At 44.2% G+C, this 20243-nt stretch overlaps 1 protein-coding gene across 4 annotated transcripts in view; it reads left to right on the top strand.

The window, feature by feature from the left end:
* tarbp1 (TAR (HIV-1) RNA binding protein 1) overlaps window positions 1–20243 on the top strand; it is a 243973-nt gene that overhangs the window by 77415 nt on the left and 146315 nt on the right. For all 4 annotated transcript variants that reach the window (XR_005462805.1, XM_038815663.1, XM_038815672.1 and 1 more), the window contains exon 13: window positions 15443–15537. Coding sequence is in view for 3 of the 4 variants with exons in the window: in XM_038815663.1 (XP_038671591.1) it covers window positions 15443–15537 (95 nt within the window). In the remaining variant the exon portion in view is untranslated. The remainder of the gene's footprint in view (window positions 1–15442; window positions 15538–20243) is intronic.

The raw sequence follows: 20243 nt of genomic DNA on the forward strand, positions 1-20243 counted from the left end.
ATTTTAAGGAACTATAATTGTTGGGATTCTATATTTGATTTGTTAAGAGGCTAAATTGTAGATGGACTCATTAGCTGTTTCCTGCACTAGAAAGAGATTATGCTAATTCAAGGTACTGTACTCATCAAGTTTTGCTTTTTTTTTTGGAAGAGTTCAGATATAAAAGGTTACCGGATGCAGGAAATCTGCTGAGAGGCTTCTTTTATACTCCTAGGCCATTTGAATTGCAAAGTTTGTATAAAATGCAGCTGTTAATATTTTACTGCAGGCAGTGTTGAAGAGTGAGTAGTCTTATTCAAATCTAATGAAACCCTACAGAACCCACAGATGTAAAAATGTACTTTAATGTGGCTGCTTCTCATTTATGAATGCAGCCCAATTAATTCTCTCGAAGTTTAAATGAGAATATATAAATATGGTTTATTTTGGTATCTAGCTTTTTGTTCGGCCCCCATTTTTTTTCTCTCTCTCCATTCACCGCTGTCCACCCCAACTCTCTCAACACCCAATAGATTGGAACATATTTGACTTTTGGGATACGCTAAACTCAATTTGAAGAATCCAGTTGCTTTCGCTCCTCCTTAAATAATTAGGGATCAGGGAATAAACGTTGCCACGTCTGATCATGGCTTTATCCAGGACTCTGATGCACTAATTTTTACAAGAGGTGGCAATTGGGAGAATAGCTGAATGGCTTTACCAACTGAGCCACCAGGATTAATTGCACAAGCCATGTTTAAAGGTAGCTTTGTCCATTATAGTTCAGTTTAATAAGCAGGCAGATGCCAGTTGAACTCTTGTACTTAATTATTTGCTATGTGCTTTAAGTACAGTTAATGGCTGAAGGAGCAGAGTAAATCACCTTTCCTCCTGGTTGCAATATGTGGAATCTGTGTAAGATTTCCTATTGCCGAATTTCACTTTCCTTAACATTATTACAGCATTAGGCTGTGCATCTGAAATCTGAGTTCCTTTTACATGAAGTGATCAACCATGTCACTGTTTGGTTTAACCCCCCCCCCCCCTGCCAAATGTATTTTGGAAACTGCTGAGAAGGATGAAAGGCAGGAGTATCGTGAAATCAAGATGAAGTAACATGATTTGCTTCCATAACATTTACATCATGGCACTATGTTTAACAGGAGAGGAGATTTGCCAGCAGTGAACCCAGTGCACTTTTCAAATAAGAATGTATCCAGGCTCCATGTTTCAGCACCTTGATCAGTGTAGCAGCCCCAAATTAACGTTGCTAAACATTTTGGCGCCAGCTTGACAAGTTCCTCTTTTGCAATAGAGATGGAGGCTGTTCCACAAATCTTCTAGAGCAATTTCTATTATGCTGCAGAATGTTTGTCAAACCAGTCCAAATAATCGTCACAGTTTGCCATATTCCTTCATGTTGGTGAAATCGCTGCATGCACATAAAAGAAGAAGGGGGAGGTGGTGGCGTATTGGTATTGTTGCTGGACCAGGAATCTAGAGACTCAGGATAATGATCTGGGGGCCAGGGTTCGAATCCCACCATGGCAGGACCACTCGTCATCGGCCCAGGAGCTGTCTCATAGACTAGTCAAGCAACAACTTGACATAGTCATGCTCACAGTATCATACCTTACAGTCAGTGTCCCAGACACTACTATAACCATTCCTGGGTACCATCCCTGGGATGCCCTGTCTTACCGGCAGGACTGACCCAACAGAGGTGGCTGCACAGTGGTATACAGTCAGGACGGAGTTGTCCTGGGACTACCCAGCATTTACTCTGTACCCATGCAGTCTCATGGCTTCAGGTCAAACATGGACAAGGAAACCTCCTGCTGATTACCACGCTCCGGATATCATCAGCTGATGAATCAGTACTCCTCCAAGCTGAACACCAATTGGAGGAAGCACTGAGGGTGGCAAGGGCACAGAATATGCTCTGGGTGAGGACTTCAATATCCATCACCAAGAGTGGCTCGGAAATACCACCACAGACGGAGCTGGCCGGGTCCAAAAGGACACAGCTGCTAGACTGGGACTGCAACAGGTGGTGAGGGAACCAACAAGAGGAAAAAACATACTTGACCTCATCATTACCAATCTGCCTGATGCGGATGCATCAGTCCATGACAGTAACGGTAGAAATAACCACTGCAAAGTCCTTGTGGAGACAAAGTCCCATCTTCACATTGAGGATATCCTCCATCGTGTGTGGCACTACCACCGTGCTAAATGGGTAGGTGTTGAACACATCTAGCAGCTCAAGACTAGGTATCTATGAGGCACTGTGGACCATCGGCAGCAGCAGAATTGTATTCAACCAAAATCTGCAACCTCATAGCCTGGCATATCCCCCACTCTACCATTACCACCAAGCCAGGGGATCAACCCAGGTTCAATGAAGAGTGCAGGAGAGCATGCCAGGAGCAATATCAGGCATATCGAAAAATGAGGTGTCAACCTGGTGAAGCTACAACACCGGACTACTTGTGCGCCAAACACCATTGGCAGCAAGTAATAGACAGCTAAGCGATTCCACAATGAACGTATCAGATATAAGCTCTGCAGTCCTGCCACATCCAGCCGTGAATGGTGGTGGACAATTAAACAACTCGTGGAGGAGGCTCCACAAATATCCCCATCGTCAATGATGGAGGACCTCAGCACATATGTGCAAAAGAAGAGGCTGTGGAATTTGCAACAATCTTCAGCCAAAAGTGCCGAGTGGATGACAGATTTCAGTCTTCAGCCAAGACGATTCACTCCACGTGATAAGAAGAAATGGCTGAAGGTACTGGATACTACAAAGGCTATGGGTCCTGACAATATTCCGGCAATAGTACTGAAGTCTTGTCCTCCAAAACACACACCAATCCTAGCCAAGCTGTTCCAGTACAGATACAACACTGGCATCGACCCGGCAATGTGTAAAATTGCCCAGGTGTGTCCTGTACACAAGAAACAGGACAAATCCACCCCAGCCATATCTGTCTACTCTCCATCAGCAATGTGATGGAAGGAGTCATCCACAGTGCTATCAACCGGCTCTTACTCAGCAATAACCTACTCACGGACGCTCAGTTTGGGTTCTGCCAGGGTCACTCAGTTCTTGACCTCATTACAGCCTTGGTTCAAACATGAACAAAAGAGCTGAAGGCCAGAGTTGAGGTGAGAGTGACTGCCCTTAACATCAAGGCAGCATTTGACCGGGTATGGCATCAAGGAGGCCGAGCTAAACAGGGGTCAATGGGAATCAGGGGGAAAACTCAGGTTGGAGTCATACCTAGCGCAAATGCAAATGGTTGTGGTGGTTGGAGGTCAATTATTCCAGCTGCAGGACATCGCTGCAGGGGTTCTTCAGGGTAGTGTCCTATGCCCACCCATCTTCAGCTGCTTCATCAATGACCACCCTTCCATCATAAGGTCTGAAGTGGGGATGTTTGCGGATGACTGCACAATGTTCCGCAACATTCGCGACTCCTCGATAATGAAGCAGTCCATGTTCAAACGACGTGGCCAATATCTAGGCTTGGGCTGACAGGTAGCAAGTTACATTCACAGCACACAAGTGCCAGGCAATGACCATCTCCTACAAGAAAGAATTTAACCATCGCCCATGACATTCAATGGGATTACCGTTGATGAATCCCCCACAATCAACATCCTGGGGGTTACCATTGCTCAGAAACTGAACTGGACTAGCCATATTAATACTGTGACTACCAAAGCAGGTCTAAGGCTAGGAATCCGACAGCGTGTAGCTCACCTCCTGACCCCCCAGAGACTGTCCACCATCTACAAGGCACAAATCAGGAGCATAATGGAATACTCTCCATTTGCCTGGATAAGTGCATCTCCAATAACATTCAAGAAGCCTGCTTGATTGCTCCTCCTTCCACAAACATTCAAACTCTCCACCACCGACGAACAATGTCAGCCGTGTGTATCACAGGATGCACTGCACTAACTCGCCGAGGTTCCTTAGACAGCACCTTCCAAACCCACGACCACTGCCATCCAGAAGGACATGGGCAGCAAATACCTGGGAACCCCACCACCTGGAAGTTCCCCTCCAGGTCACTCACCACCCCATACTTGGAAATATATCGCCGTTCCTTCACTGTCGCTGGGGCAAAATTCTGGAATGTCATGAAGTAAGAAGCACCAGTAGCTACAGCCTTTCAGATATTTTTGGTTGTATCCTTTTTAATACCCATACCTAACAAAGATCTTGCAGTCTCGGTCTTAGAAATTTTGATTGACTTGGATAAAATTCTGAGGGAGCAATTCACATTTAGACTACACTTTGTGTGAGGGAAGTAATGCTTTCTGAAATCTACTTTTGTGCCCTCTTGTTCTGGATTTCCCCCCATCAGAGAAAATAGTTTCTCTGTATCTAGCCTTTTAAATGCTTTTAACATTTCACAATTCTCAATTGGATCATTCTTCCATGATCATGGACAATAAACCAAGTTTATACAATCACAACAACATGTATTTATGTACTACCTTTAAAATGGTTAGAAAACAAATTCCCTTGGCACTTCACAGGAGCATTATTAGAAAAGAATTGACACTGGGCCACAGAAATTGATTTTAATTCGGCCCTCGTAATTTAACCCAGGGCTCTGGCACAACAGAATGATAAGTGGACAGAGTGAGGACTTTGAAATGAAATTTGCAAAGTGTTTCGCACGCAGCCAAAAGAACTCTTATGTCAAGTGACTATTACTTAAATGAAAAAATGTAAATGTGTGCAGAAAATGAAAGAGCGCTGGGAGACATGTATTGCAGGTACTCAATCTGAAATAAAAACAGGCAATGCTGGCTGGAAATACTCATTAAGTCGGGCAGCATCTGTGGAGAGAGAAACATAGCTGTCATTTCAGGTTGATGGGGCATGCCCAGTGCTTGTGATGATAGCGCAGTGGTTAGCACTGCTATCTCATGGTGCTAATCTCAGGTCACTGCTCGTGTGGAGTTTGCACATTCTCCCCATGTCTGTGGGTCTCACCCCCACAACCCAAAGATGTGTAGGGTAGGTGGATCGACCACGCTAAATTGACCATTAATTGGGAAAAAAAAGAATTGGGTATTTCAGGTTGATGATCTTTCATCAGAGCTGGAAAAAATTAGCAATCTAAATAGTTTACAACAAGTAGAGAGGCATTGAAAGGGCAAGGCGTGAATAGAACAAAACAGATTAAATGACAAAATTTAGAATTTTGTAAAAATATTTGGTAGCACAAGTGGATAGCACTGTGGCTTCACAGCGCCAGGGTACCATGTTTGATTCTCCGCTGGGTCACTGTCTGTGCGGAGTCTGCACGTTCTCCCCGTGTCTGCGCGGATTTCCTCTGGGTGCTCCGGTTTCCTCCCACAGTCCAAAGACATGCAGGTTAGTTGGATTGGCCATGATAAATTGCCCTTAGTGTCCAAAAAGGTTAGGAGGGGTTATTGGGTTATGTGGATAGGGTGGAAGTGAGGGCTTAAGTAGGTCGGTACAGACTCGATGGGCCGAATGGCATCCTTCTGCACTGTTTGTTCTATGTTCTATAAAAGGGATGATGGTGCAAGGCAAAAGCTTGCTATTGGGACAAGTAAAACAAAAGACCTGCCTGGAGGAGATATAAATGGGAAAGCAGAATCATTACTGACAGCTGCTGTCCGAAACCAAAACAGATAAAACAACGTTGGGGCACAGGTCAGGATCTGAAATATTGAACTCTCTGGAATCCAGAAGGGTGTAAAGTGCCTAACTGAATGATGAGGCAGTGTTCCTCGACCTTACGTTGAGCTTCATTGGAACAGCACAGGAGGCCAAGGTCAGAGTGGGAATGGAGCTAAGAATTAAAGTGACAGGCATTAGGAAGCCCGTGATCATGCTTATTAACTGAACAGAGGTGTCCTGCAAAGCAGTCATCCAATGTAACTGTAGTCTCTCCAAAGTAGAAGAGACAATATTGTGAGCAGAGAACATAGTGTACCAAATTGAATGAAGTAAATCACTGTTTCACCTGGAAGGAATGTCTGGTGCTTTGGATGGCGAGTGTGGTAACGACAAAAACGCAGTTAAAAGTGTGTTATAAGTTAAACTTCTTTAATAGATAAAAATAATAAAGTTTAAAATATAATATGGACTCGGGCAGCACGGTGGCGCAGTGGTAACACTGCAGTCTCACGGCGCCGAGGTCATAGGTTCGATCCTGGCTCTGGGTCACTGTCCGTGTGGAGTTTGCACATTCTCCCCGTGTTTGTGTGGGTTTCGCCCCCACAACTCAAAGATGTGCAAGGTAGGAGGATTGGCCACGCTAAATTGCCCCTTAATTGGCAAAAATGAATTGGGTACTCTAAATTTATAAAAAAATATATAGTATGGACTCAAAAACGGGAGCAGCTAGTTAAACATAGAACATTACAGCGCAGTACAGGTCCTTTGGCCCTCTATGTTGCGCCGACCTGTGAAACCACTCTAAAGCCCATCTACACTATTCCCTTATCATACATATGTCTATCCAATGACCATTTGAAAGCCCTTAGTGTTGGCGAGTCCATTACGGTTGCAGACAGGGCATTCCATGCCCGTACTACTTTCTGAGTAAAGAACCTACCTCTGACATCTGTCCTGTATCTATCTCCCCTCAATTTAAAGCTATGCCCCTTGTGCTAGACATCACCATCCGAGGAAAAAGGCTCTCACTGTCCACCCTATCTAATCCTCTGATCATCTTGTATGCCTCAATTTAAGTCACCTGTTAATCTTCTCTCTAACGAAAACAGCCTCAAGTCCCTCAGTCTTCCCTCATAAGATCTTCCTCCATACCAGGCAACATCGTGGTAAATCTCCTCTGCACCCTTTCCAATGCTTCCACATCCTTCCTATAATGCGGCGACCAGAATTGCACGCAATACTCCAAATACAGCCGCACCAGAATTTTGTACATCTGCAACATGAGCTCATGGCTCCGAAACTCGATCCCTCTACCAATAAAAGCTAACACACCGTACGCCTTCTTAACAACCCTCTCAACCTGGGTGGCAACTTTCAGGGATCTATGTACATGGACACCGAGATCTCTCTGCTCATTCACACTACCAAGAATCTTACCATTAGCCCAGTACTCTGTCTTCCTGTTATTCCTTCCAAAATGAATCACCTCACACTTTTCTGCATTAAACTCCATTTGCCACCTGTCAGTCCAGCTCTGCAGCTTATCTATGTCCCTCTGTAACTTGTAACATCCTTCCGCACTGTCCACAACTCCACCGACTTTAGTGTCACCTGCAAATTTACTCGCCCATCCTTCTACGCCCTCCTCCAGGTCATTTATAAAAATGCCAAACAGCAGTGGCCCCAAAACAGATCCTTGTGGTACACCACTAGTAACTGGACTCCAGTCTGAACATTTCCCATCAACCACCACCCTTTGTCTTCTTCTAGCTAGCCAATTTCTGATCCAAACTGCTAAATCACCCTGAATCCCATGCTTCCGTATTTTCTGCAATAGCCTACCGTGGGGAACCTTATCAATTGTATAAGGTGTTAGTGAGGCCACACCTGGAGTATTGTGTTCAGTTTTGGTCTCCTTACTTGAGAAAGGACGTACTGGCACTGGAGGGTGTGCAGAGGAGATTCACTAGGTTAATCCCAGAGCTGAAGGGGTTGGATTACGAGGAGAGGTTGAGTAGACTGGGACTGTGCTCGTTGGAATTTAGAAGAATGAGAGGGGATCTCATAGAAACCTATAAAATTCCAACAAGACTGGACAGGGTAGATGCAGGAAGGTCTTCCCGATGGTGGGTGTGTCCAGAACCAGGGTTCACAGTCTGAGGATATGGGCTAGATCATTTAGGACAGAGATGAGGTGACATTTCTTTCCGCAGAGAGTGGTGAGCCTGTGGAATTCGTTACCACGGGACGTAGTTTTGGCCAAAACATTGCCTGTTTTCAAGTAGCAGTTAGATATAGCACTTGGGGCAAAAGGGGTCAAAGGATATGGGGGGGAAAGCGGGATTAATTGGATGATGAAACATGATCATAATGAGTGGCGGAGCAGGCTCGAAGGGCCAAATGTCTTCCTCCTGCTCCTATTTTATATGTTTCTATGATTCATTTATGATTATCCTTCCCCATCTCGAATGCTCAAAAATGCACATAACACGCCAAATTGTCACCTCCAGTGTGAGATGTTTCAGAAGGGGGCTGGTATGTGGTCCCAAATTTAGCTGTCTGTTTAATTCCATAATCTCCAAATCAGTTGAGACCGAAGGATGGTTTTACTTTTCTTCGAGCAAACTCGGAATGCGTTTTCTGCCATTCACTGGGCAGATCAGCCAATAGTGACCCTTGACTTGTATTTGCTAACATGAACAGCGTTTATGGGAACATGACATCCAAGGGATTGGAGATCAGTTGTTAAAAGATAGTGAATTACAGCAGAGACCAGTAAGTGGCCATAAAAAAAAAGCCAGAGAAACAAACAAACAACATTCATAAAATTTAAGCAGACAGCTATGAAGCTGTAGGGAAATAGCCATAAATGCAGCATAAAGTCGTTAAACTGGTTTGTAGATGATAGATATTAGAGTGGGGCTAGTGAGAGAGATGAAAGCAACATTGAAGAAAATGAAACGATCAGGGTGAAAACAATCACAACACCCTGAAAGACAGATGTAGAAAGAACATGTAAGACAGAATTATGAATAGCTTCTCTTTGCAAAGAATATCAAATTCAAAATAACCTTGGTTATCAAAATGAACCTTGAGTACATTGTGCAGTAAAGAACTGCTCAACTGGATGACATATAGCAGTGCAATTGCAGTATCATGCCAGTTGTATCTCTGTTACCAGAATGGTGGCTGTGTGGCTTAATACATCGATCTGGCAGAAAGCATATGATTGATCTTCTTAGGCAAGCCTTCAGGATCGAGGCTGACTTGCTTCCACTCCAATTCAATGGGCTCTGAGATGACTGATGTCCATATGATCTGTGAACTCTGTCACATAATAATAATCGCTTATTGTCACGAGTAGGCTTCAATGAAGTTACTGTGAAAAGCCCCTAGTCGCCACATTCCGGCGCCTGTTCGGGGAGGCTGGTACGGGAATTGAACCCGCACTGCTGGTCTTGTTCTGCATTACAAGCCAGCTATTTAGCCTAGTGTGCTAAACCAGCCCCTCATGCAGGACAAGGTAGTGCTTGGGGGTGGTTTGGAAGAGGTGTCTGGAGTTTCTGCGTGTAATTTATTGAGAATTGCATTGTTCACATTGCCCCCTTAAGGCTACTACACAGATGTCCCAGGAGAGTCAGGAAAGAGAATAAAGGAATCCATTGTTTTAACAGCATGTGCAGTTCTGCTGCTGAAGATCTTTTTATTCTTTCACGGGATGTGGGTGTCATCTGCTAGATCAGCATTATTGGCCTTGAGAAGGTGGTGGTGAGCTACCACCTTGAACCTCTGGAGTCCTTGCGCTGCAGGCACACTCATAGTTCCTGATCTTACAGTTCCTTCCCAAAAACTTCATGCTGCGCGCCCTCCGATGCCTCAACTTTACCGTTGCACGTTCCCACATTCTCAACCATGCCAGAGGCTCTCTGGAGTTGGCGAGGACGTTTGACCTCTCCAGGGATGCTTTGAGGACATCGCTGAAACATTTCCGTTTTCTCCTGGAATACTCCTGTTGCAGCCAAATTCCAAGTAGACCAGTTGTTCTATAGCTCACTAACAGGGTTCTGTGACTGAGAGCTCACTCATAGCCATCCAATCCAAACAAATCAGAATATTTATAGTTGTCAGCAGGTTGATATGATTGTGATTGAGATGTGTTTTATTTGGGAAATACCTAGTTAACCTCTGTGTATCCTTTTCAAACCATTCAGTGATTCAGCGCAGAATATAAACAGCTCACCTGGCTTTCTAAAACAATCCCAACTGAAGTCCCTGCTCTCAAAGTTTCAAAAGCAACGAAAGAGAAAATGCTGGAAAATATCAGCAGGCCTTGCAGCATCTGTAGGGAGAGAAAAGAGCTAACGTTTCGAGTCCGATGACTCTTTGTCAAAGCTAACAGACAGAGAAAGTGGGAAATATTTATACTGAGGAGTGAGAATGAAAGATGAGTCATAGCCACAGAAACCCAGGGAAACCTGGTGCTAATGGCCACAGAAACCATGGGGAAAGAGTGCTAATGGCAGTCCCCAGAGAGGACAAAAGATGTGATAGGTCAAACAGCAGGGAAACTAACATCAGAGGATGAACTGTAGATGTGGGGGGGGGGGGGGGGGGGGGGGGGCGAGGAAAGGAGGAAGCAAAGAGGAGAAAGGTGAAGGAAAGTTGGATAAGATTGGGGGGGATTAAATATATATTAAGAAAGAAAGAAATGGTAAAAGACAGTTAAAATGAAATGGGATAAAAACACATGGGTTCAGGTGGGGTAGAGCTGATCATCTGAAGTTGTTGAATTTGATGTTCAGGCTGGAAGGCTGTAGTGTGCCTAACCGGAAGATGGGATGTTGTTCCTCCAGTTTGCGTCAAGTTTCAAAAGTAATTGGAAATAGCTGTGGAAACGTAACTCTGACAGTCATAGTAAAGCACCCAGCTTCCAACATAGGCATGGGATGGAGACAGGCTCTACTGTGGGGTTCAAATAAAAAGAGGGAGAGACTCCAGATCAAAGCTTTAAATGTTTGCCCATGCCCCAGACATAAAGATTTCCCCCTTGATTGTGAGGCTACTCTTTCCACGCTGTAACTATTGATCTCTGAAGTTTCTATTGTTCAGGCATGAGGAACAGCACAATCACCATGCATCATTGTTGATAGCGGCTATTCTTTCTTGCTATTGCTGCTCACGTTCCATGTAGAAAACATTTTTAATTTTTATAAATTGAGAGTGCCCAATTATTTTGTTCTCCAATTGAGGATCAATTTGGCGTGGCCAATCCACCTAGCCTCCACATCTTTGGGCTGTGGGGGTGAAGCCCATGCAGACACAGGGAGAATGTCCAAACTCCACACAGACAGTGACTTGGGGCCGGGATCGAACCCGGGTTCTCAGCGCCGTAGGCAGCAGTGTTAACCACTGTATCACCGTGCCGCTGCATGTACAAAAAAATTAATAACCATTAGTTTTATAATGAACTTGATATTTTGTGGATTATTTAGTCTCTTGTGACATTGGTTCTGCAGTTTTAGAAATGGAGTTGAATAGTTGGCATGAATCTTCATATGTTTTTAGTTGTAACATTTATCAGTTTAAATATGCAGTGGTGTGAAAATATAATGGCTCCCTTCTGTCTCTGTTGTAAAGAACAAACATGCATGTACACCGCACCTTTCACGCACAAAAGTGTTTTTTATTCTTTCAGATTGTAGCTGTCTGATTGGATTGGTCCCACATGAGGATTTCAATCCAGATTTCAGTCAGTATTAAGTGCAATAATATGCCAGTTAGCAAAGAACTAGCCATACATGAATGGCAATTATCTGCTTCTTTTAAAAACAACATAGTTTGCTGTAGTTTTAGGGTGTTCAACAGATCAAGGGCAAATGAGGGACTAGGGAAACAGGCTCACCTACATAGTGATGTAACATAAACATACGAACAAAGAGCAGGAGTAAGCTATTCAGCCCTCGAGCCTGCTCCGCCATTTAATAAGATTATGGTCGATCTATAAAGCTAACCTCAAATCCACATCTCGCCTATCCCCGATAACCCTTGATAACCTTACCAAGAAGCTATCCCACCTCTGCCTTAAATCCATTCAAGGACTCTGCTTCTACCACCTTTCAGGAAGAGAGTTCCAAACACTCACACCCTCTGAGTGAAACAATTTGGCCTAATCTCCATTTTAAATGGACTACCCCTTATTTTTAAGCAGTGACCCCTAGTTCTAGATTCTCTCACAAGAGGAAGCATCCTCTCCACATCCACCCTGTTAAGGCCCCTCAGGATCCTAAATGTTTCAAGCAAATCGCCCCTTACTTTTCTAAACACCAGTGGATATAAGTCTAGCCTGTCCAACCCTTCCTCATAAGGCAACCCAGCCGTTCCAGGAATTAGGTAAAAATCCCGTACCAGCCTCCCCGAACAGGCGCCGGAATGTGGCGACTAGGGGCTTTTCACAGTAACCTCATTGAAGCCTACTTGTGACAATAAGCGATTTTCATTTCATTTTCATTTTTCAAATACTCTGAACTAGTGTTTTTCAAACTTTTTTTTCCAAGACCCACTTTTGCCACCCAGCTGAACTTCCGGACCCACGCCGGCCGACCTTTGCGACACCCGCCACGTTCACTTTAATGCGAAAGCAGAGCATGCTTGGTCCTCACTATCTCACTTGAATCAGGTTCAAAGGAGGAGCGGGCAATGTGCAAATTAGGTGCAGATTTCAACCAGTTCCTTTGTGCCGTTTTCATCTTTATGAAAACGGAAAATCGAACTTTGCATATCTAGGTCACCTTGAAGGGCAATGGCAACAAAATGCTTGTTTTGTTCCGCATTGGATACTCCTGGGCGATGCTACTCCAGAATGCTGACAGCTTCATGGGGTTTTGGCGGGTTTTTAATGTGGTACCACAGGTCAGCATTGTCTTTTAATTTGGAGTCAGCTATAAGTTTATAATTGACTCTGGGTTCTCAACATCAAAAGGAGTTTTTAAACCACCACTTCTGTTTCAAAATATGAAACTTCTCTTTGGATTTGCCAGTACTTCCCTGTGATCGGCTGGCCCTGTTATAGGCAGCCCCCAGGGGCTGGTTTAGCACAATGGGCTAAACAGCTGGCTTGTAATGCAGAACGAGGCCAGCAGCGCAGGTTCAATTCCTGTACCGGCCTCTCCAAACAGGCAGCGGAATGTGGCGACTAGGGACTTTTCACAGTAACTTCATTGAAGACTCCTTGTGACAATAAGTGATTATTATTATTATGCAATAACTCACATGGGCTTTGCATCCTTATTTGCATTGGCACAATTAACAAAACCATACCTCAAGCAATCATCTTTATGCTGTTTTGTTCCCAAGTTGTCGATAAAGAGCAACACAACTCTGCAATCTTGGACTTGACCCCTCCCTGTGAAGCTGGATCCTTGATTTCCTCACCAACAGACCACAATCTGTCAGGATAGGCAACAGCACCTCCTCCACAATAGTCCTCAACACCGGGACCCCGCAAGGATGTGTGCTCATTCCTCTACTGTACTCCCTAAACACCCATGACAGTGGCAAGTTTTAACTCCAACTCAATCTATAAGTTTGCTGATGAAACGACTGTGGTGGGCCGTATTTCAAACAACGACGAATTGGACTACTGAAGGGTGATAAATCACTTGGTTGCATGGTGTAATGAAAACAGCCTCTCTCTAAATGTCAGAAAGACCAAGGAACTGATTATCGACTTCAGGAAGTGCAGCACGACAAACACTCCCGTCTGCATCAATGGCTCCGAAGTGGAGATGGTCGATAGCTTTAAGATCCTGGGGGTGACCATCACCAACAGTCTGTCCTGGTCCACTCATGTTGATGCAAGTCAAGAAAGCCCAACAATGTCTCTACTTCCTACGGAAGCTCAAGAAATTTGGCATGTCTGCATCGACTTTCACAAACTTCTACAGATATGCCATAGAGAGCATCCTATCCAGCTGCATCACAGCTTGGTATGGCAAATGCTTGGCCCAAGATCGCAAGAAACTGCAGTGTGGTGAACTCAGCCCAACGCATCAAACAAGCTTGCCACCCTCACATTGATTCTGTATACACCTTCCGCCGACAGCATAATCAGAGACCCCTCCCACCCAGGCATTGCCTACTTCCAGACCCTTCCATCAGGCACAAAGTACAGAAGTCTGAAGACCCGCACACCCAGACATAGGAACAGCTTCTTCCCCACAGCTACAAGACGCCTCAACGACTCCCCCTCGGACTGATCTGCTCCCTGTAAGAACACAACGGCCTATGCTGCTCTTGCTCATGTATTTGCCTTGTTTGGCTCCTTGTTACGCACTGTAACCAATCACTGTTTGTCGATGTACCATTTGTCAATGTACTCTGTTGATTATTCTTGTGTCTACTATGTACGTACTGTGTGCGTTCCCTCGGCCGCAGAAAAATACTCTTCACTGCACTTCGTTACATGTGACAATAAATCAAATCCAATCAAACCACTTGAAGCAGCGCAGAAAAGTGACTCAAATGGTTACATTTGAAAAGTACTGGAAATGCAAAATACTATGATTTCAATTTTGAACCAACATAGAAAGCCCAAAGCAACTGAGATTACCACCCTTCCGAATGCTACTAAAACAAGATCTAGAAGAATTGCAATATTTCTAGATTTTCTGCACTGCGGGATGGTGGGGGAAGACAGGTTGCAAGTGGAGTAAATATATTTGGTTTAAGACTTGGGGGAAGATGTAGTGTAAGGGTGTTCGGCAGAGCAAGAGCTGATGTGGCACCGAGAAAACAGTACTGCTGCCATAGTTATTTGGAGAGTCACACAATGGTAGACTGGGTATAGCAGTAGTCGAACAGAAGCTAATATGGAGACAGCATCAAGCAGGGCTGTCTGTGCCTTGGAGATGTATATAGTTATGAGTTACCAATAGACACTTACTGTTTAAACCATACGAGCCTCCTGTCCTCTCCGGGAGAAACAAAACAATCCTTACAATATTTACCACAGCTCGTCTTCAAAAGTTGGGTTTACTTGGAGCTGGGTTTTTTTTCCACATTCCTTTTGAATTACAAGAATCTAATCCAAATTCAAAATGCTAGTTTCTAAACCATTTTGCACGGGTTCTCCTGATGTCCTTTCTTTAACCCCCCCAAAAAATCAAGTCGTCATTCACCTGATTTGCTTGTGGGACCTCACTGTGCACAAAATGAGTGTTGTATTTATTTGCATGTTTGTTATTTTTACCTCGAAGCAGTTAATCACATAATTTTTGAATGCTTCTAAGAATGTGACGGGGCTCTTTGTAAATGAGAAATTCCCCCCCCCAAGGCTTTGGGAAAACTTCCACTGAATATCTTTTCCCAATGTCATGACTGAAATTGATAACTTGTAAGGTGAGACCATGGTTGCAACTCGTAAAAAGCCCTCCGCCACTTCAGGAAACAAAATCACCCAAATGTATATTTTGCAGTGCACTAAGAGAGTTTGTTATCGAAGCTGCAAAATGTATTGAATAGGCCTGACTTGAAAGATTTGCGTTTGTAATTGCCTTTCTGGGTCTGACGTTAATTGGTTGCTGTCAAGCATTCTGCAAAATGAGGTTGACACTGATTACCTGCTTTTCAGAATATATCATGCTTAGCAATTTAGAGAACATTTTCTCAATTATCAATCCTTTTTTTAGATTACTAATTTTTTTGTTACTAGGCCAATAGTGAATTACAACAGAAAACAACCTGCATCCGGTGGATTAACTTGTGTAAATCATTTGTTATCTTTGTCTGTAGATAGGGTACTGAATGCACTACGCGAATGTGTCATGTCTTCAGTGGAGCAAGTCTTGGAGTACACACTCAGGAGGTTGACAAGTGAATTACAAACTGTAAGTGCAGGCACTGGCTCTAATTTTCCAAACTTCTTTAGACATGGGGTGGTGCCAGAGGACTAGCGAATCGCACATGTTAGACCTTTGTTCAAAAGAGGGTGTAAAGATGTGCCCAACAGCTACAGGCCATCCAATTTAACCTTGATGTGGGGAAGCTTCTAGAAACGATAATTTGGCACAAAATGAAGAGTCACTTGGGCAATTGTAGTTTAATTAAGGAAAGCCAGAATGGATTTGTTAAGGGAAAATTGTGCTTTGAGTTTTTTGATGAGGTAACGGGGAAGATTGATGAGGGTAATGCTGTACATGGATTTTCAAAAAGCATTTGATAAAGTGACTGAGAGACGGTATAGCTCATGGGAAAAAAAGGGACAGTAGCAACATGGACACCGAATTGATTGAGTGACAGGAAATGAAGATAGAGGTTAATGTTGGCTTTCAGACTGCAGGAAGGTTTATATTGGAGTTCCCCAAGGGTCAGTGTTGGTAACCTTGGTCTTCCTGATGTGTAGTAATGATGTAGATCTTGATGTAGTGGGCAAATTTCAACGTTTGCAGATGGTACAAAACTAGTAAGTGTTGCAAACTTTGAGGAAGATGGTGTGGAATATTAAAAAGACGTATACAGGTAGTTGGAACGGGTGGACAAGTAGCAGGTGAGATTTAACGTGGGGAAGTGTGAAGTGATTCATTTTGGTCGGAAGAACGCAAAGAGACAATATAAAATAATGGATAAAACTCTTAAGGTGCTTTACGAACAGAGGTACCGGGATGTATATCTGCATAAATCAAGGAAGATGTCAGGTCATGATGAGAGAACAGTATTTGGCATTCCTGGATTTTATCAATAAGGGGATAGAATGCAAGTGCAAGGAGGTCGAGTCACCCGTACAAAACATTGGTTCGGCCTCAACTAGAGGATTGTGTCCAGTTCTACCGTGAGCAGCACGGTGGCACAAGTGATTAGCACTGTAGCTTCACAGCTCCAGGGTCCCAGGTTTGATTCCCCGCTGGGTCACTGTCTGTGCGGAGTCTGCACGTTCTCCCCGTGTCTGCGTGGGTTTCCTCCGGGTACTCTGGTTTCCTCCCACAGTCCAAAGACGTGCAGGTTAGGTGGATTGGCCATGATAAATTGCCCTCAGTGTCCAAAAAGGTTAGGAGGGGTTATTGGGTTACGGGGATAGGGTGGAAGTGAGGGCTTAAGTGGGTCGGTGCAGATTCGATGGGCCGAATGGCCTCCTTCTGCACTGTATATTCTATGTTCTGGGCACCACACTTTGTGAAGGATATGAAGGCATTAGAGAGGATGTAGAAAAGGTTCACGAGAATAGTTTCAGTGATGAGGAGGTGTGGTTCTTTAGAAAGATTGGAGAAGTTTGGGACTGTTCTTGAGAAGAGAAGGTTGAGAGTATGATAGAGGTATTCAAAATAATGAGGGATCAGGGAGTAGATAGGGAGGAACAGTTGGTGGAAGGATCAAGAACCAGGCACGGATTTAAGGTAATTGGCAAAAGAAACAGTTGCGATATGAGGAAAAGCTCTATCACGCAGCGAGTGGGTAGGATCTGGAAGTCACTGGCTGGGTGTGTGGTGGATAGAGGTATAATTGAGGTGTTCAAGGGGGAGTTTCATTATTATCTGAACAGGACGAATGCATGGAAATGGGAAGGGCGACAAGGTGAATTTCTTTGGAGAGCCAGCAGAGATGTATTGAGCCAAAAGGCCTCCTGTGCTGTAACAATTCTATTATTCATTCTATAATTCTAAGTATATAAATTCAGCTCCTGTCATTGAGTTTCGGCTCAATATAGAATATTTGTCTCCAACTCCCTATTCATACTGATGTGTGATTAGCATTTTACTATCGCAACAACTGGTATCTAGTGTTATGCAAATAACATCAAAAAGCAAATTGGTGCAACAACAAATGAACACAACATTAGCAATTTATTTTTATATATCACCTTATAATGATATGGTCCAAAATGCTCCACAGAAGCATTATAAAACAAAGAATGACACCAAGCCACATAAAGAGATATTAGGTCAGATGACCAAAAGCCTGGACAAAGCAGGAGGTTTAAAGTCACATCAAAGGAGGAAAGCGAGGTAGAGAGGGCAATCCAGAGCTTGGGGCCCAGGCAACTAAGGGTGCGACCACCAGTGGTGCAGCGACAAAAATTAGGAATACACAAGAGGTCAGAATTAGAGGAGCGCAGGTATCTTGGAGCTTTGTGGGGCTGGCGGAGGAGATAAAGATAGGGAAGGCGGAGGCCATGCAGAGATTTGAAAACAAGGTTAGGGAACTTAAAATCCAGGTGTTGCTTGACGGAAGCCAATGTAGTGAGCACGTGGTGCTAGGGGAACTGGGTTTAGTTTGAGTTAAGTGATGTAGAGTGTGGCTTTGTATGACTTAAAGTTTATGACGGGTAGAATGTGGGAGACCAACTGGGAGTGCATTGGAATAATCAATACATAGAACATAGAACGATACAGCGCAGTACAGGCCCTTCGGCCCTCGATGTTGCACCGACATGGAAAAAATCTAAAGGCCATCTAACCTACACTATGCCCTTATCATCCATATGCTTATCCAATAAATTTTTAAATGCCCTCAATGTTGGCGTGTTCACTACTGTTGCAGGTAGGGCATTCCACGGCCTCACCACTCTTTGCGTAAAAAACCCACCTCTGACCTCTGTCCTATATCTATTACCCCTCAATTTAAGGCTATGTCCCCTCGTGCTAGCCACCTCCATCCGCGGGAGAAGGCTCTCGCTGTCCACCCTATCTAACCCTCTGATCATTTTGTATGCCTCTATTAAGTCACCTCTTAACCTTCTTCTCTCTAACGAAAACAACCTCAAGTCCATCAGCCTTTCCTCATAAGATTTTCCCTCCATACCAGGCAACATCCTGGTAAATCTCCTCTGCACCCGTTCCAAAGCTTCCACGTCCTTCCTATAATGAGGCGACCAGAACTGTACGCAATACTCCAAATGCGGCCGTACTAGAGTTTTGTACAACTGCAACATGACCTCATGGCTCCGGAACTCAATCCCTCTACCAATAAAGGCCAACACACCATAGGCCTTCTTCACAACCCTATCAACCTGGGTGGCAACTTTCAGGGATCTATGTACATGGACACCGAGATCCCTCTGCTCATCCACACTACCAAGAATTTTACCATTAGCCAAATATTCCGCATTTCTGTTATTCTTTCCAAAGTGAATCACCTCACACTTCTCCACATTAAACTCCATTTGCCACCTCTCAGCCCAGCTCTGCAGCTTATCTATGTCCCTCTGTAACCTGCAACATCCTTCCGCACTGTCTACAACTCCACCGACTTTAGTGTCGTCTGCAAATTTACTCACCCATCCTTCTGCGCCCTCCTCTAGGTCATTTATAAAAATGACAAACAGCAACGGCCCCAGAACAGATCCTTGTGGTACGCCACTCGTAACTGAACTCCATTCTGAACATTTCCCATCAACTACCACTCTCTGTCTTCTTTCAACTAGCCAATTTCTGATCCACATCTCTAAATCACCCTCAATCCCCAGCCTCCGTATTTTCTGCAATAGCCGACCGTGGGGAACCTTATCAAACGCTTTACTGAAATCCATATACACCACATCAACTGCTCTACCCTCGTCTACCTGTTCAGTCACCTTCTCAAAGAACTCGATAAGGTTTGTGAGGCGTGATACGAGAGGTAACAAAGGCATGGTTGAGGGTTTCAGCATCAGATGAGCTGAGATGGGGGCAAAGTCAAGAGATGTTACAAAGGTCGAAATAAGTGTTTCAGTGAGAGCACAAATATGAGGTCGGAAGGTCATCTTGGGATCGAATGTGACACCGAGGTTGCAAACGGATTGGCGTAATCTCAGATTGTTTCCAGGGAGACACAGGTAAGAGGAATGGGGAGGGAGGAATTACCTTGTGTCGGTGACAGGAGAAGTCACTTGTGAATTTGATGAGAACGTCTTGTGTTACTCTAGCAGTGGTAATTAAACACACAACATTGATTTGGATTTTGTTGGATGCCAGCAATCTTCCATGATATAGCTCGTAGTAAATCGCACAATGTTTTGTAACATTGTTTTGAAAAGACAGCAGGGTTATGCCATATAATGCAGAATATATTCTGCTGCTGCTCAGGCAAATTTGTATTTAAACTGTCTTTTTCTTTAAGGCCAGAAAGTCACATTGCTATTTCTTTTTAAATTTAGAGTACCCAATTCAGTTTTTCCAATTAAGGGGCAATTTAGCGTGGCCAATCCACCTACCCTGCACATCTTTGGGTTGTGAGGGTGAGACCCACGCAGACACGTGGAGAATGTGCAAACTCCACACGGACAGTGACCCAGAGCCGGGATCAAACCTGGAACCTCGGCGCTGTGAGGCAGCTGTGCTAACCACTGCGCCACCGTCCTGCCCTCACATTGTTGTTTTTAAACACAGTCTGATGTTAGTCAGTGGGTGAAGAAAAATTGTAGATTGGTAGATGCTTGGCCATTTTCAGAAGTGTATGTCTTTCTTTATTTTTAATATATAATGTGAAGATAATAAGAACATAAGAACTAGGAGCAGGAGTAGGCCATCTGGCCCCTCGAGCCTGCTCCGCCATTCAATGAGATCATGGCTGATCTTTTGTGGACACAGCTCCACTTTCCGGCCCGAACACAATAACCCTT

Source organism: Scyliorhinus canicula, chromosome 1 (genome assembly GCF_902713615.1).
Source record: "Scyliorhinus canicula chromosome 1, sScyCan1.1, whole genome shotgun sequence".
NCBI classification, from domain to species: domain Eukaryota; kingdom Metazoa; phylum Chordata; class Chondrichthyes; order Carcharhiniformes; family Scyliorhinidae; genus Scyliorhinus; species Scyliorhinus canicula.